Source organism: Grammomys surdaster, unplaced genomic scaffold (genome assembly GCF_004785775.1).
Source record: "Grammomys surdaster isolate TR1022 unplaced genomic scaffold, NIH_TR_1.0 133, whole genome shotgun sequence".
NCBI classification, from domain to species: Eukaryota; Metazoa; Chordata; class Mammalia; order Rodentia; family Muridae; genus Grammomys; species Grammomys surdaster.
Window position 1 is genome coordinate 14113725 of NW_021604591.1, and position 17702 is coordinate 14131426.

The 17702-nt window shown below is 40.6% G+C and overlaps 2 protein-coding genes and 1 non-coding gene across 13 annotated transcripts in view; 2 read left to right on the forward strand and 1 right to left on the reverse strand.

The window, feature by feature from the left end:
* Nucleotides 1–12097, forward strand: part of Ptcd3 (pentatricopeptide repeat domain 3) — a 33599-nt gene extending 21502 nt beyond the window's left edge. The window contains exons 15-24 of one of the 2 annotated variants that reach the window (XM_028762321.1): nt 2543–2632; nt 2834–2862; nt 3571–3677; nt 6179–6257; nt 6361–6451; nt 6934–7019; nt 7986–8134; nt 9374–9415; nt 9925–10083; nt 10359–12097. In XM_028762321.1, the coding sequence (XP_028618154.1) occupies nt 2543–2632; nt 2834–2862; nt 3571–3677; nt 6179–6257; nt 6361–6451; nt 6934–7019; nt 7986–8134; nt 9374–9415; nt 9925–10083; nt 10359–10440 (914 nt within the window). In that variant the 3' untranslated portion in view covers nt 10441–12097. The remainder of the gene's footprint in view (nt 1–2542; nt 2633–2833; nt 2863–3570; nt 3678–6178; nt 6258–6360; nt 6452–6933; nt 7020–7985; nt 8135–9373; nt 9416–9924; nt 10084–10358) is intronic. The other variant, XM_028762322.1, reaches the window with a different exon arrangement.
* On the forward strand, nt 8912–9048 carry LOC114617020. The gene has a single exon (XR_003710733.1). It is a non-coding gene; the product is annotated as a small nucleolar RNA SNORD94 (small nucleolar RNA).
* Nucleotides 12098–16659: 4562 nt separating the features above from the next.
* The window catches only part of Immt (inner membrane mitochondrial protein), a 42963-nt gene continuing 41920 nt past the window's right edge, over nt 16660–17702 (reverse strand). For all 10 annotated transcript variants that reach the window (XM_028762342.1, XM_028762335.1, XM_028762340.1 and 7 more), the window contains one exon: nt 16660–17601. In XM_028762342.1, coding sequence (XP_028618175.1) covers nt 16988–17601 — 614 coding nt within the window. In that variant the 3' untranslated portion in view covers nt 16660–16987. The remainder of the gene's footprint in view (nt 17602–17702) is intronic.

The following is a 17702-nucleotide window of genomic DNA, read 5'->3' on the forward strand; positions in this document are numbered from 1 at the left end:
TCTTACGGTCTTTAGAACTGTGCTGTTCAGTATAATAGCTTAGTAGCCATAAGTAATTAGGTAGTTTAAGAATATTTTTTTTTTTACCTGCCGGGCAGTGGTGGCGCACGCCTTTAATCCCAGCACTTGGGAGGCAGAGGCAGGTGGATTTCTGAGTTCGAGGCCAGCCTGGTCTACAGAGTGAGTTCCAGGACAGCCAGGGCTACACAGAGAAACCCTGTCTTGAAAAACCAGAAAAAGAAAAAAAGAAAAAAAAAAAAGAAAAATAGAATATATATTTTTTTAATCTTGACATTAAGCCTTTCCAGTCATATTTTTTCCTTTGTGGGATCTAAGAGTCAAATTCCATCATCAGGCTTGGCAGCAGCTGTCCTTCTATAACACTGAGCCATCTCTGTGCCCCGTGATGTGCCCTTTCTTAATCTCCATCTACAGTCCTGTCAGTCATCTTCCTCAGTGATTCCTCTCCTCCTCTCACATCTCATATATGAACATAAGCATCTGCGTAATCTGGATATTATTTGAAAGAGAAATGTAATATTTGTGTGAGTGTAACGTAACTGTACTTAATATGATTATCTCCAATTCTGTTATCCTACAAATGAAACTTAACTGTTGCTCTTAAATAGATCTTTATTGTGTATTTCATACCTGGTGGGACTTGTCTAGAATCACAGAATTTGAGAAGTCAGAGCAAGCATGTCAGATGTTTTCCAGTCCAGCGAATGCTATATGAGTCTCAGAAAAAGGGATAGAGGGGAACTAGGAAAGTAGGTCAGTCTTTAAAACGCTTGTTACACAATCTAAAAACTATAGACTTTGATCCCCAGAACACAGAGTATAGTAGCACACACTTACAGTCCTAGCAGAAACAGGTAGATCCTTCAACTCGGGGCAATCCAACCTAGCCCTTTTTTCCTTCGGTTGCTCTTGTCATTGCATTTTATCAAAGCACCAAGACAGACCCTGTTTCAAAAAGGCTGATAGTCTAATGGGCTAAGTGCTTGTCTTGCAAACCTTGAGAACTGAAGTTGGATTCCAGAACCAGTGTAAAGCCAGCCAGACTGGGTAGTGGGCATCTAATCCTGGTGTTCCACTGTGAGATGGGAGGAAGTGACTAGGGAATCACAGAAGCAGCTCACAGGTAAAGCTCTGATCCATGGTATTCCTACCTTAGTGTTGGGAGTAGTCTCATGGGTAAAGCTCTGATCCATGGTATTCCTACCTTAGTGTTGGGAGTAGTCTCATGGGTAAACCTCTGATCCATGGTATTCCTACCTTAGTGTTGGGAGTAATAATTATTTGCTACATATACTGTGCTACTGATGTCCTTTTTAGAGAGTCCTTGCCTGTGCCATTGTTTTGAAGTTTCGTTCCTTTGGTGGTTTCTCTCTAGCAATTTTAGAGTGCTAGGTCTTACATTATAGTCTGTGACTCATTTTTTAATGATTTTTGTACATAGATTAATGTATACATTAATATTTATATATATTAATACTTTGAGGGCCAAGAGATGGTTTAAGTCAATGGTTCTTAACCTTCCTAATGCTGCAACCCTATAATACAGTTCCTCATGTTGTGGTGACCCCCAACATAACACTACTTTTGTTGCTACTTCATAACTAACTTTGATACTGTTACGAATTGCTATGTAAATATCTGATACATATCCCCTGTGAAAGAGTCATTTGATAAGGGGTTTCGACCCACAGATTGAAAACACTGATTTAAACCAGTGAAAGCACTGCTCTGGTTTAAATGGTTAGGAGAACTTGCTGACCTTCTAGAGGACACATGTTCTGCTCCACAGGCTTACCCACCGGGTTCTGGGGTAAGTCTGGTAGACTCTCCTGGACTTGGGGACCACTATTCACATACGGTACACATTCCCATGCATCAGTGGGTCTCAGCCTGAGAGTCATACATCAGCTATCCTGCATGTCAGATACTTACGTTACCATTCATAACAACAGCAAAATTACAGTTTTAAAGTAGCAACCAAATAATTGCCCTATTAGTATTCAGTTCTCTTTTTTAAAACCCAGTTATTTTGCTGTGTAGCATAGTGTCTTGAACTTGCTATGTAACAGAGGTGAACATCTGATTCATGATCTTCCTACCTTAGTGTTGGGATTAATAAGTATATATGGCTGTGTGACTTCTAAGAACCACACCATCCATGAAATTTGCAGTTGGGTTTGCTCTTGGCTTCCTTATCTGACTTGGTTTAAAAGAACACAGGTACCATTAAATAATTTAGTTAAGTGTTGGTTTGGGATAGGGGGTATTGGTATTTGCCCCATTCCAAGAAATTTGAGCTGCTTATGAGATATAGTAAGGGTAAAGTCTAAATGGAACCCAAGGATGGATGGGGCTTTGACCTATAACAAGATTTTGGCCCTGCCCAGCTTTCTGCCAGGTCTTATGCTATAAAGATGGAGGCAACAGATAAGGAGGTTATTTGTAACTTCGGGCTGTGAAGTTGGTAGTGCTTATAGAAGTGGACTCCTGATAAAAAGCCATTCACCTTGCTGTTTTGCAGGTAGCTCTATAAAAATGCCATCCCTCATCATCTATGACATCATGAATGAATTAGAGGGAAGAACATTTTCTCCACAGGACCTTGATGATGGTAGGTACAGAAGTTGTTTGTACTTACCCCCAGCTAATGAGGGGTGGTTTGCTTGAATACCATTAGAGGCTTTATGTTGAGCAATGTTTATTTAGCTGTTTGGATTAAACAGTCTGAAAAAGCCAAGGATGTTAGTAGTATTATTGATATGAAAATGTTACATCCACACCAACCAAACCTCTTGTGAACTTTGGTTTTCAGATAAATTTTTTCAGTTAGCCATGATTGTGGTAAGTGCCACTTTATTACTTTGTCCCTGCTCCAAAGGTTCCTCTCTATTCCCTTGTTTTGCCTGTAACTGTGGGCTTCTGTGTGTCTCCTCTGTTCATGTCTTGCTTCAACTCTTTTTTTTTTTTTTCTCTACAATCTAGATCCTATCGCTATCATAGTGTTGCTTTTTAATGTCTGTTTTGATTAAGTTTTCAGAATTTTTTTTTCCCATTATCTTTGTAAAGTGATGGAAATAGATTATTGTTGTTTGTTTTCATTTTATCATCATCACAGGAGAAATTTCATGTTTTCAGGATGAGTAGAGAGCATACTGTTTGTGGAGGATAATTGTGTGGCAGCCTAGTGTCTGTGCTCTGGGCTTTTCCTCTGAGAGTTCATATAGCCACTCAGAAGCAGCCCCTTTGGTAGTGTATTATTTATAGGAGGGTTGGACGGAGGCATTTCAAGGCTGGTTCTTGAAGCTGTCTCATGGTGATTTTGATAGTACAGTGGTAGAATTGCTAATATAAACTTTTGTCTTAAATTTCATAAACCTAGGCTGTACTTTATGCACCAATTCCTTCTTAATTTTTTGCTGTCTATTAGAAAGTTGGATCTAGTGTTAAGTATTTATACAAAGAAATAACATACTTTTTTTTTACTCTATTGAGGCATTGGCTTACAAGACTGTCTACTACTGATAGATAATACTATTTGCAAATTTTCAGTGTTCTTCTCTCAGAGATTTAGAGCTTGCTTACCAAGTACATGGTCTTTTAAACACGGGGGACAACCGGAAACTGATCGGACATGATATTCAACGTAAAATCTATTAGTAAGTATGTTACTTAATATTTTAAAAGATTTATTATGTGTGTGCTTGTCTGTGTGTGTGTATTCACCCACCTGTGCATGCATGTGAAAGCCAGAAGAGGGTACCAGGAACTCTCCATAATTCTCTACCTGTTCCTCTAAGGCAGGATCTATTCATGAACTCTGGGGGCTTGTGTCTCAGCTAATCTGGAGCCCAGCAAGCCTCCTATCTCTGCCCTGCTTTGGAGTTGCCTCTAAGCACTTGCTAGAAATGCCTGGTTTGTTAACATAGTTGCCAGGATCCAAACTCTAGTCCTCATGATTTTGGACCAAGGGCTCTTAGCTCTTGAGCCATCTTTCTAGTTCCCTCCATTCAGTTTAATTGCTAGATTCTGCAGTGGGAGGATCTTAAAGACTGTATATCTCAACTCTAGTTTTAGGTGATGTACCCATTATTTCATAGTATTTGTAATTAAACACCTGGAGATAAAGGCAGTGGGGCTGAGGAGATGGCTCCATGGTAAAGTGGGAGCATAAGTTCTTAAGAGGTTTGGGTCCCCAGCCCCCACTGGTGACATGTATCTTCCCATGATGAAGCAGGAAGTAGAAATAGGCAGATCTGTTGAAGACTAGCTCTGACAATGTTCAGCGATCCAAGGACAGGATGTGGGGCTGGCAACAATGTAAAACAGGCACATGCTCACACACTTGGTGGTTAAAGCAAGCTCCAACAACAACTAACACATAAATACACACACACACACACATACCTGGTGGGTAAAGCAAGCTCCAACACATACATACATACATACATACATACATACATACATACATACATACATACATACATACATACATTGGGTGAATGGAGAAAACCTTAATGGCGGATGGCATGCAGAGGGACCTACAGTGGGCAAGTGAGCTTCCTAGAGACAGCCCACCTGATTTGATTTAAATAGTTTTAGGAAGTTAGAGTAATTGATAGAAAATTTAAGGAGATTGTTTTGCCAGAAAGGTGTAATAAAGTTAGAACTAAGAGTGAAATGTGTGCCCTCCTTTGTAAAATAATGAGGGCTGCATAGGCTAGAAAAGGAATACAGTGACTTTTCATGCATTACAAGCACTTGGAAAAGAAAAACAGGCTTGGGACAAGTTAATTATCAAACAAAACATTCTAGGTTGGGTCTAAGTTCTAGAATCCTGTGATTTAGGGATGTGGCCATAGGTTTCAGTGTGCACTATGAAAAAACAGGGTTATGGATAAAGAGTAAATAATTCTATTATAAATATAAGGATAGAGAATAGATGATTAGCTAGTTTAGCTGAACAAGACATAAGGTAGATGATCTTTCTTGCTAAGTACAAATTGTCATCAGCTAACTTGCTTCTATAGACTGGATTGCTTAAGCTTTGTTAATTAGTAACAAAAGAGTTATTGCTTTGGGGTTATGGTGAACTTGTGGATAGAAAAATGGGAATGTTTAGTTAAGTATGAATTTCAAAAGAATAATAATATGTAATAGGATTATATAATCCTATTACATATTATTCCTTTTGTGTAATGATTTTAAATCTGTTTTTGAGGAATATGTTTTTGTGGTGATTGTTTTTAGAGACGAAGTAACTTGTGACTCTTAGGTTTTTCTTAAAGAACTTTGTCTTAGGTGGTATAAAAAGGCTTAAGAGAAAATAAAGTTGGAGTCAGCTCATTGGAGTTTGCTCTATTCAAATATGTATATGTGTATGTATATATATGAAGTTTATTCAAGCCTGCTTGTAGAAGCTTGCTCCATCCACAAAATGTGTGTGTGTGTCTCTATGTTTTGTGTATATATGTAAAGTGGTTGGAGCCTGACTCCATCCACCCATTGTGTATGTGTGTATATATTTATGTATGTGTAAAGTTGCTGGAGCTTGTTTCATCTCCCAGGTGTATAAGCATATGCTTGCTTTACATCATCGCCAACTCCCATCCCCTCCTTGGACCTCTGAACACATTGTTGGAGCTGGTCTTTAACATAGATCCCAGGGGCTCAGTGATCATTCAGGGTGGACACAACAATGGAACTCCAGGTTCAGTGATGATGGAGAGGCAGTTGAGGAGGACATCTGCGACACAACCCCCTCTCCTACATAAACCTATTTAGGCAGGCACACGTGTACATATACACAAACAAAAAATTAAAAGTAGCAGTAATATTATGACTTCCTTGGTTAATCATTGACCAGTCTGACTTGAAAGTATATATTTTTTTATTATTGTGTGCACATGCGACAGCAATGGGGGGAGGGTGCCAGAGGAGAACTTCTTTCCTGCTCTTATTGCATGTGTTCCAGGGATGATACTCAGGTTGCCAGGCTTATGTGGTAAAGTACCTCTACCCATCTCAATGACCTAAAGTTGTAAACTTTAAAAATTTATGATTTAATACATTAATAATTCTACTGAAATTTCACTAATCATTAATCATACCTTATTGATACACATAGACTTTAATCTAAACACACTTTTTCTCTCCACAGTTCGAAGTTTTTCAGTTTGATTTGTTCACTGGAACAAATTGATGTCACCTTGAAGTGGTATAAGGACCTAATACCTTCAGTAAGAGACTTTATTACTCATCTTTTCTCTTTGTAGATGAATATGTGAGAAAATGTCTTTTCTGATAGATGCTATAAAATCATGTTTGTATTTCTCCCCACAGGTGTTCCTTCCCAACTTCCAAATATTCATAGGTCTTCTTCAAGCATTGGATGTGGCCAATAGGCTAGAAATGGTTCCTCAGATTTGGAAAGGTTTGTGACAGTTTTGTGCCAGTGCTGTCTTACTTCAGTGACTGATGATTAACATATTTACATTGTTAAGACTGAAAGCCTCCATTCTTAACAGAAGTTAACGCATTTGTCAAGGTCAGACTTCAAGGCCGTTGCTCATAGTATATTGGATGAGTACACATGTGGAAAATAAGATCTTTCTGATATCAGTGCCTGAGAAATGAGTGCCAAAGTCTAGCTCTGTGTCTTACCCAAGTATTGTACATAGGCTGTTTTATACATTGACTACAAACAGTTCTGATTGGCATTTGGCAAAGGTCTCACTGTGTAGCTCTGTTTGTTCTGGTACTCATTTTGTAAACCAGCCTCTGCCTCCCAGAGTGGTGGAATTAAGGTTTTCTTTAATTCTAATAAATCTAATTCTAATCCCACCAGAAGATAAAAGTCAGTAATGGATAAAAGTTCACCAAATACTTATCACTGTTATTTTCTTTTGCTTTAAGATTGTAAAGAATATGGCCATACTTTCCAAGATGCCCTAAGAAAAGAAGTCTTGATGCTCATGGCAAGGGATAAACACTCACCAGAGGTAAGGCTGGCTTCAAGCTCGAGTTCACCGTCATCATTAGATGTGTACTGACCTATGTATTTGCTAATGCTTCAATCCTCTTAAAGTCCTTGTGGCATGCCCCGCTATATAAATGTAGGTTCAGGTTAAACACATACTACCGTTAGCAGAATTTCAATCTTAGTGGTATTCCTCTAGTCTGAAGTGGGCACCAGGAAAAGGGTTGTGACAATGAGTGCCAGGTTATTTTTATAGTAATTATTCCATGAGCTAAAGAGATGACATCTAGGAAAAGCACTTGCTGTCAGTTCCCAGTACTCCTATCAGGCACTCACAGACATCTGCACTCAAATGCATTTACTCTCCCACAGGCACATAATTAAAAATAAGAAAAATACAAGCTGGAGAGGTGGCTCAGTGGTTAATGGCAGCTTCTTGTTCTTCCAAAGTACTCTGGTTAGTTTCCCAGCACCCATGTCTATGCCTCCACTTCCAGGGAAACTGGCCTCTGCAGGCATCAGGCACACATACACATCAGGAAAAATACCCATACATATAAAATAAAATTGTTTTTATTTACTAGAATTATTATTGTTGTTATTATTTATTATTATTGCTACCTGGAAAGATATGTCAGAGATGTGTCAGTGGATAAAGGTGCTTTCTGCCAAGTCTGATGACCTAAGCTCTTTTCCTGGGTCCTACCTGGAAGGAGAGAACCAATTCCCCCACAAGTTGTCCTCTGACCTCTGTACATGGGCTCTAGCACACTTATGTGTGCATGTGTATACACAGTCAATCAATAAATTAAAACAAAACCTTTTAAAGGAAATTCATGGTAGATTTCAAACGTAGTTAATTGTACTATCCCAGGACAGGTCATGGCTTCTTTTTACTGTATTTCTTGTTTGTTGTGCATGTGATAGTTCTTGATTTTAAATTCTTGTCAGACCAACTAAACAGTTCTGCTGACTCAGAGCCTCTCAGCTTCAGGTTGCATTTGCTGACTGTGCTGCTGATATCAAATCCACATATGAAAACCAGGATGCCCGGCAGACTGCTCTTGATTGGCCAGACAACCCTTTACAATATATAGCTGTCCTTTTTTTAAGAGGTGGCAGAACCCAGGAAGCCTGGTGAGTATACATTTCCAAGTCTAAATTTTAACAGTAATTCTTAAGAGCTGAAACATTTACTTGGGTTGATAGGTGGATATTCTCTACAAGCCTTTTTTGTGGACACTTGTAAATACAGTTAGACAAGAAATTTTCTAAGGCCAGTATGTGTGATGTACTAGAGAAGAAGGTACTCAGGTGAGATGAGAGTTCTCTTTATTCCATACCTTTTGGCTTTCTGTGTCTTATTGGGCAAGAAACTTAGCCTCATTCTTCTGCCCCTGTGGTTCTGAGTGGTGAGAGAAAGCACACCTTTGGAAATGCTCTGAAAATTGAATATAAGTCTCTTGCAAGTGTTCCCCATCCTCATCCCCATCCCTAACTTAAAGTGTGGCCTGAGGACCCTTAGACTTCTGGCAACTGGTATTTCCAGAAACAAGACTATCTTTGGTTTGTGCCACTATTCTGCTTCTGTTTTACCAGCACTTCACTAATATACTAAATCTAGTCTTTATTAGTGGAAACCTTAGGCTTATTCATTTTTCCAAAATTAGAGACATCAAGATTATCTCATTCATATTCTCCCTCCCTCCCTCCGTGTGTGTGTGGGGGGGGGGGTACATGAATGTATTGGACATTCATTGCCAGTTCAAATATGCCTGCCAGTTCTCCAAAAAAGATGTTTGAAACTTGTCTTTCGCTTGTAGCTCACTTAAACGGGACCTGTTAGCACCTGTGTTATCAAAACCCAAAAAACAAGGCATTTTCATGGTCGGGCGGGTTGAACACACTGTGAAGTAGGCTGTGATGATTGGCGCAGGGGTACGGACCTCAGCTGAGTCATGGGAGCTGAATGTATGTGTTTTGCCTCTGTCTTGCATGTGGCAGGCTGTTGGCATTCACATACATGAGACTGTTGCCTTAATCTGAGCCTGTTCTTCATAATGGGGATTTAGAGCAGACAAGATTTAAGGGGGAGGGAGGGAGCCAAGCCCATGCCACTCCCTCTTCTAACCTGCAGTGTACAGTAGATTCCCTCCCTGGAGGATATAACTAGCACTTCTAAAATGGCTGCATCTCAGATTTATCTGTTGAATTTGTGCACCCAGATTGGGAACTAGTGGAGCCCACAGGAATTCAGAAAGTTTGGATAATAGACTTGGAGGTCGCGTAGCTTCTGAACCTGAGAAAAGGATAGCTTGCTTTGTCTAGTTGCCACTTGTTTTTCTGTCAGCAGTCTTCTGTTCTCTTCTTTCACAGGAAAATGTTGGCACTCTTCAAAAAGCATAATAAGATTCCCAGGTAAGTTGAGCCTCATTGAATTAGTCACATGGGCTTTAACTCTCGGGTGGATAGTTGGAATTTCTTCACATGCCTAAGCCACTGCATTTAAGGGCTCTTTGGTTAGACAGGCAAGCAGTTTATCTCCTACCATTCAGGGCGTCCTACACAGGCCTTTCCTCTGTTCAGTGAATCATTTTGTGACAGGGTGGTGGTATAACATTCCTCTATCTTTTGCACAAAGTTAATGAGAATTTGACTAATATATTCTGAATCTTGCCTATAAAGATTTGACTAAAAGTTAAATTAAGTTGTATGCACTGGAGAAATGGCTCACTTTGCTTGCTTTTCCCTAAAGTTTAGTTCTCAGCATCCGAATGGAGCTCACAATCATTTCTAATTCCAATTCCAGGGCATCTGACACTGGTTTCTATGGGCATATCACATACATGAAGACACTTGAATATACAAGTCTGTAGTAGAAAAAAATGTGAGTTGAGGACTGTTCAATTTTGCTTTCTTTTACACAGAAATGAATTGCTGGAGGAATTTATGGACACAGCCAAAGCATCCAGTAGCACTGCTCTGGCCATAGAGGTTGTAAAGCTGGCAAGTGCCTTCAGCTTACCTGTTAGTGAGAGCCTTGCCCAAAGAGTAATGATGGATTTCACAGTTGACCCAGAACAAAGGTAAGTGTCTTATCTCCTCTTCTGGTGCTTATAGCATTCTCTCCTGCTTCCCTTACAAAGCCAGGGTTTGGGGATGTAAATGGCTATTTCCTCTGTCATAGGCATTTGTCATAAACATTTGGCTGTTGGAACTTTATCTTTGTTCTCAATGCTTCAGTGCAGTTTGGGGGATCCTTTTTCTGCTTTCAAAACTGCTATGACTGTGTATGATCAGAGATGCCAAACACTCCTGACCCTGTGGAGCTGAAGTGTAATGTCATTTCTCTTCCTTTCAGAGAAGCCCTGGGGAACCTCACTGTACTGAACAGTAGCGATGGAGAAAGCAGCAGTGACAGTGACATCAATGAAGACAAATGAAAGGGAGAGGTGGCTCACAATAGCTGCTGGAATGTTAGAAGTGGTAAAATAAACAGATACAGGGCTGGGGTCTAATAGAAGCCCTGTGGTGCCATACTGGCCTAAACACAAGACCCTGGGTGGGTTCATATGCACTACCATAGAGATGCATATCTGGCCAGTTTTTTGCCAAGACAGCAACAAGCACTGTTAAGTCTGACTTTTGGAGGAGAAGAAATCCCACATAAATACAGTGTCTGCAGACCTCATTCCTACTGTGCCCATCATGTTAGAACCCACAGGCCTTTGCTGCCTACTTGCTCTGGGATATGTGGTCCTTTGGCCTAGAAACAAGAGTTTAAACTGGTTTTCATGAAGACATGTAATTCCTGTTGAGTGTCCCAGTTTGGGGAGTACTTAAAAAGACGGATGGATGGTCTTAAAACTGATTAAATCAGAAGCAAGCTACTAGTTTAGGCTGCCCAAATGATAAAATCATTAAATAAAGCAATTAAGTGAGTTTTTAAAAATCTAGTATAGTATTTGATTCTTGTGTTCCTATGCATATGGAGGCCAGAGGACAATGTTATTTCTTCAGACAGGCCTGGAGACTGCAGGTTCAGTTAGACTGGTTAGGCGGCTCTGGGGATCCGCCTAACTTTCATACATAAACAGCCAAGGAATCTGAACTGAGGTCGGTCCTCCTACCCACATGGCAAATAACTTTATTAAGGAAAGTATCTCCCTAGTCCCAGACTTTTGTCATCTTCTAACTAGAATACCCACAAATTTTAGGGATGAATTGTACAGCTCTTGAAATAGAATACCCAAGAATGTTGAAGGGATAAGAGTGGTACAGCTCTTGCCTGTACATTGACATGAGGTCCTCTATTTCCTCTACATTGCCACACCATTTTGGTCTGTGTGGGCACTTTATAAGTAGGTATTTAAAGAGATATAGAGGGCTAGTAATGACAAAAGGATATGAAATGATATGACAATGTATTGCTGCTGAGCAACTTGGTCTGTTTCTTGTAAAATGATATTAGTGGAACCTGAGTTACAAATTTGAGGTTTGCAGGGTTACATTCATGAGTGCTTCTGTCACTGACCCATATACTCCTCCCAGGTTTTACGTTGAGGAACAGTTTTCTCTGCCTTGCCTGCATCCATGGTTACAGATATGTTTGGTATTTTGTATCTATTCTCAGCCTAGGGCCCAGTCTTCATCTTCATAAACCTTGACACTCTTGTCCTACTCACCTAGAAAACAGGATCTTAAGGCATCAGAGTGACGTGGGGTTGAGGGGTGGGTAGAATGCCAGTTGATTAATTACCTGCAAAGCAATTTTGGTAAAGGACATAGGGCAAATTAGGAGAAGATGGCTGCCAGGAAGGCTATCGCCTCTGCCCATTGACATCTGTACCTGTGAGTGGCAGTGCCCTTGCCATTGTGGCATTTCTGGTATGCCTCTTCCCATCCAGGACTTAACTGAACATTGGTTTGAAGCCAGCTGAAGAAAATCCCTGACATGAATGGACATGTAACTTAACATCTTAGCAAACCATTACTGAGCCATGTACTCAACTGAGAATGATTAAGGCCTACCTATATAATGTCTGCTGTTTGTGTCATCTCCAATATTAATAAATCATACATTTTCTGTGCCAAATTTAATCACCACTCTAATCTTTACTGTCTCAGCTATGCGAGTTTTATCTTTGTCTCAATTCTATGTAGTTTTTAGTGCTTTATTAAGTTTCCATTCCTTGTTCATCAGATTGCACAAATTCTTACAGAACTCTTAATGTTGGCCATTTCTCAGTGTATGACTCTTTGAAGTGATGTACACACAACCCACCACCACACTACTCTAGCACCACATTCCTAAATGATACTTTCTCAACTAAATGGGGTTTTGCTACTATGGGACCTCTTTTTACTTTAGACTTATTTAGACATTACCACTGAACCCCATGCTGGCTGGGACGGGCAAGCAACCTGCCTCAGCATCCTGAATGAGAAAGAATACAGCTGTGTGACACCATAACCAGCTTTTGTATCATGGTTATATGGGAAGATTTACTTGTAATTTGAAACAGGGTTTCTCTGTGTAGATCAGGTTGATTTTGAATTTACAGAGATCTGAATTCAAGGTGTATGCCACCACCTGGTTCAATTTACACATTTTAACACAAGATGATTTGGGATAGGAATTTTGGTGTTACAATTCACATCCAGTAGAATCTGAATCAAAGGTCAGGTTTTTCTTTAGACATTCTTAGTATGTACCCTTGAACTCAGATCCACCTACTTCTGCCTCCTTCAATCCTGGGATTAAAGGCACAAACTTCTACACTTAGCTCAGAATTGAGGTTTGAGAAGCCTTGGAAAATGAGCGAATATGCTGCTTCAAAGAGGCATCAGCAGTGACATGCAAGCAATTGTATTAAGAAGCAGCAGGCTTTGTAAGACTGGGGGCTCTAGTAATGGAACTGATAGGTACAATACATGACATGCATGAGATCATGTTTAATTCTACAGCAGTGCAAAGCACACTGGGACAGGATCTACCTGGCCAGCCTGTAACAGGAACTAGAGAAACCATGGGAGAAAGAACTCCTAGAGTGGGAAGGCAAGAATCGTGTATGCAAACCACAGAAGCCACAAGAGGGCACTTGATCCCTTGGAGCTGCAGCTATAGGTAACCTGTACTTCGTCTTGCAAAAGGACCAAGCACTCAGAACTGCTGAGTCATATCTCTAGTTCCTTAGTATGGACTTTAATGGTTATATGCCACCTAAGCTACCAAGACCCCATTGGTCTTAAAATCTTGTGTGGAGCCGGGCAGTGGTGGCGCATGCCTTTAATCCCAGCACTTGGGAGGCAGAAGCAGGCAGATTTCTGAGATCGAGGCCAGCCTGGTCTACAGAGTGAGTTCCAGGACAGCCAGGACTACACAGTGAAACCCTGTCTCAAAAAACAAAAAAAAAAAACAAAAAAACCAAAAATCTTGTGTGGAGCCAGGTGGCAGTGGTGCATGCTTTTAATTCTGGCAGAAGCAGACATATCTCTATCTCTGAGTTCAAGGCCAACCTAGTCTACGGTCTTCCATGACTGACTGGAACACAAAGGAACCCTGTCTCAAAAAAACAAAACAAAAAAATTTTCTTTTAACTATACTTCTATAAAACCTGACTACACTCAGAATGAGGTCCAGAGGAAATAGATTCAAGATTGTTCTGTCTGTGGTTTTGTGGTCTTCTGTAACTGCCCTTCCCTTTTTGTTATTTCTTTTGAAAAATATTTTTCTTTAAAACCCCAGGGATTGAAACCTCTGAAGGGGGAAGAGTACCAAAATTTCTTAATAAAAAAAAATTTCTTAATAAAACAGATTAAGATCCAAACCTATTGCCTAAAACTGTGATCACATACACGGATTGCTATGTATACTAAGATAGTGGAAGAAGCATTCCTGCTAGAAACATTGGTCAGGATAATGTAGATCATCTGTGTGTGGATACAGTGCTGACTTTATAGAATGGTTGGCTTTAAAGGTGAAATGTAGTTTTACCAGAGAAAAGGGTATACTGATTTGGTATAGAGTCATGTGTAAAATGTGATTAAAATCCGCCAGAGTCAGTAAAGCATAATAAAGAGTACTACATACCTGAACCTGACCTGGACTTTTCCAAGGATTCAGAACTCAGCACACTTTAAAATTAATACTCTTGATGCCTCATAGTAGCCAAAAGTAAAGGTTATTTACTCCTAAGGACCTCAACCCTGTACGAATGGGATGTACTCTAATAGCAATGTCCTCTCTACCAGATAGTGCTTTATAACCATTCAGAACTCATTAAACTTTACCTTCTCCCTGCCTCTTAGATGCCTCAAACTGCAAGAAGCCTAGACCACTGAACCCCATGAAGACAGGCTTCCTACCAGTCAAGCCTTTTTATTTGCCTTTTATATTAATGGAGATGACCTGTTCTTCTGCACTGAGTTCAAACAAGTTACTTTGAAACTGGTAGGATTACTCATTTGAGATTTGCAGACTGCTTTTATCCAGAACCTGTTGAGAGAACAAAGGATGGAAGTTAACTCGGTGTACTGTATTAAAAGATTGCTAAAGATTCTACTGTAGCTTAATTACTGGTTTGGGAACTCAAAAAAAGTCATTGAAGCAGAGTTCCAGGACAGCCAGGGCTACACAGAGCGCCCCTTCTTAGAAAAAAAATCATTGAGGCAAAAGCCAACATTTTGTTTAGAAGCATGATATAGCTCATTGTTTTTCACCTGCTGGCTTTTTTTCCCCCACCTTGGAAAAAGATCAAATCTGGTCTAAAAAGGATTTCTGATTTTCCTGTTGCCAGCTCCATAGCTAGGATCAGTCATCCCCACCACACCCAGTGTGAATGTTCTCACAGCAATGAGGAGGCGGCAGTGTGGTGAGTGGACATAGGTGATGGCTTAGCTTTGTGTCTGTCAGTTTTACGTTCCAGTGATATGCTTTCATTTGCACCTTAAAGGAGATGCTGCATGAAGCTGATTCTGACCACCAGGCACTTTAAACTTTACAGTGTGAGCCTTGAGCTTCTATTTCCTTGAAATGGAGTAAGAACTCAAAACTCTTTTTCACTTTAGCAGTAACTGAGAACATCTGAACAAGTCATGAGCAAGAACAAAGACTGGGCTAAGCAGGCATTTCCTTCCCTTTTCTATATAATAAAGGTACTCTGTGAAAGCCACTGTCTTATTTACCAAAATCTGAAAGCCAGAGGCTAGGGAGATAACTCAGGCTGTGAAGTGCGGCATCAGACCTGGAGCTCATTCCTAGGGCCCACAAGTAACCCCTCCCACCAAAAACGTCTGACTCAATAGCATATGCTTGAAACACTGGCCATTCAACCTAGTCTACTTGATGAGTTCAGGCCAGTAAAGACTGTCTCAAAAACCAGTGGAGGACATGTACACACATACAGAAAAAAGATCTGAAGTCTTCATGACTTTGATACAGAACTATAATGAGCCGTTGTTTTTGATGAGCTTAATCACAACATTTATGCCCCCCCCCCAGGTGTATTGACACAGAATCGATGATGTAGCTCAGTCTGGCCTGACTTGATTGTAAGCATGAACCACAATGAAGTAGTCACATGTGAGAAGTTTTTCAAGGTTCCAAGAGAAATTGGATTTCCTTACAATTAAGTATATTCTTGTGATTAGAACAGAAACTACACTCAGTTTACATGGCAAACAAATGTTTTAAGTATTACAAACTAATGTACTTCTGAGATTTTATCCTATCCTTAGAGAAGGGAGTAGGGAGGTGGATACTCCCTTATCTTCAAGTAAAATCTTTATAGCCCCACCCCAGATAGGTGCCCACCATGCCTCTATCTTGAGAAACAGGGCAATCCACATGCAGGTGCTCCAAATGGAGACAGAGCTTGAGCAGTAGCCCAGGGTGAAGTGTCTACCAAACCAAAGGACAAGGCCAGAGCGGTGCAGAGCGCTGAGTGATCTCCCATACTGAGAGAGAGGCTGCAGGTATGCAATGATAGAAATACAATACAGAAACTGCCTTCCTGCTTTGTGGGTATGTTGCTCAACCGGAAAATCCTCCTTCATCTAACAAACACAACTCAACAACAACAAAAAAAGTGTAAAAATTGACAAGATTTTGTAGCGATGGTAGTCTTCAGATTATAAGAATTAAGTCAAAAGTAGGAATTTGCTAATATTTCTGCATTATGGCAAATATGACAAACTGGGATTCACTGGCAGTCTGGATGAAACAGGAAAAACATATTCAATCCCTTTCTTCAGATTCCAGGCTCATTACCCTCCAGGTACTGGAAAACAGTGGCTCCTGAACTCTGAGTAGAGGCACAGATGCATGTGTGCTGGATCCCAGTACAATGAACAACTTTTCCTGTGGGAGGCTATCAGAACAGTGTGGGATGCAGATTACTTCCTGTGCTGCTCAATCAGAGTGCTAGATTCCCAACTATAAACACACTGGCATTTGGCTTCTTCACCTGATGGTGACTGTCAGGAGGGGATCCATTCACCCAGACACTCAAAGGCAAAGCAGCAGGCCCTGGACTTCAGGTTACCCAGCTCACAGCCCCCACACTGTGGCCACAAGTTCCTAGCACTGATGCTGCTTTTCAAGGAAGCTTTCTGCTCACACAACAAACTGGAAATGGCAGGTTTGAAAAGGGATAGAGTACTCAGTTTTCATTGTGTTGCTTTATTCAGTTTGCTCCAAGGGCAGAATCAATAGTAGGGATCACAAACATTATTTTGAGTGGCTCACAAGCCTGATCAGTAAAACCTAAAAAACAGGAAGTGTTACACAAGTTGCAGATAAAGCCTCCTGGAGTTCATTGGCATGATAGCAGTGTAAGGACGGTAAATGCAACAGGTGTTAACATCTCACACAGGACTTGGAACCTGCTCATTTCTGGACAATTCTGGGACCCTTGTTGCAAACCCTGCAGATACCAATGCCGATTTTCTTTGATATGAAATATGACATTACACAACTTTCCCTAGGCCTTACTCTTGCTGCACTTGAGTGGTTCCTATTCCTACGGCGCTGGCGTATGCAGTCAGGATCTCCACTATCTGCTTAGTTTCTAGGGTCATTCGAGCCTCCTTCAGCCAGTCCTGTGCCACTCTTCTGGATTCCCCTTTTAGCTGATTGACAAACTTTGCTGCCAGCTCCAGGTCACCATGCTCAATACAATAGGAGGCATATGAGAGCAATTTAAATGTATTTATATCTTCAGGGTAGAGCTCTGCTGGAGGCTTCTGTTGCTTAGGCGGGAACAGGAGTAGGGACTGTAAGTAGGAAAGGAAGTATTGGTACAGGCTATTTCTGGTTTCGTCAATCATTGCTACCCTTCCAGCTAGTTTTTGAACAGCATAGAAACGGGCTCTTAGGGTCTCTTCACTATATACCCCCCGGGTCAGGGACTCTGGAGGAATGGCTGCAGTTAAAGCCTGGGTAAATTCATTATCAGAACAGTTGACTCTGATGGCCTCAACTGCACTCCCCAATGGAATGGTAGGCATTTCTGCAGATGAAGTCTTCATGCTGTACTTTAATGCCTCCACTGAAAGCCAGAGCTGGTGGGCTTTTCTGGCTTCTTCTTCAGCAACTGCATGACCTACAATAAAAAAAAATAATAATAAAAATAAAATGAAATAAAGCAAAGAAAGATACTTTTCTATCTTCTCAAACACATACAGCAGATGCACCTTCAATGCT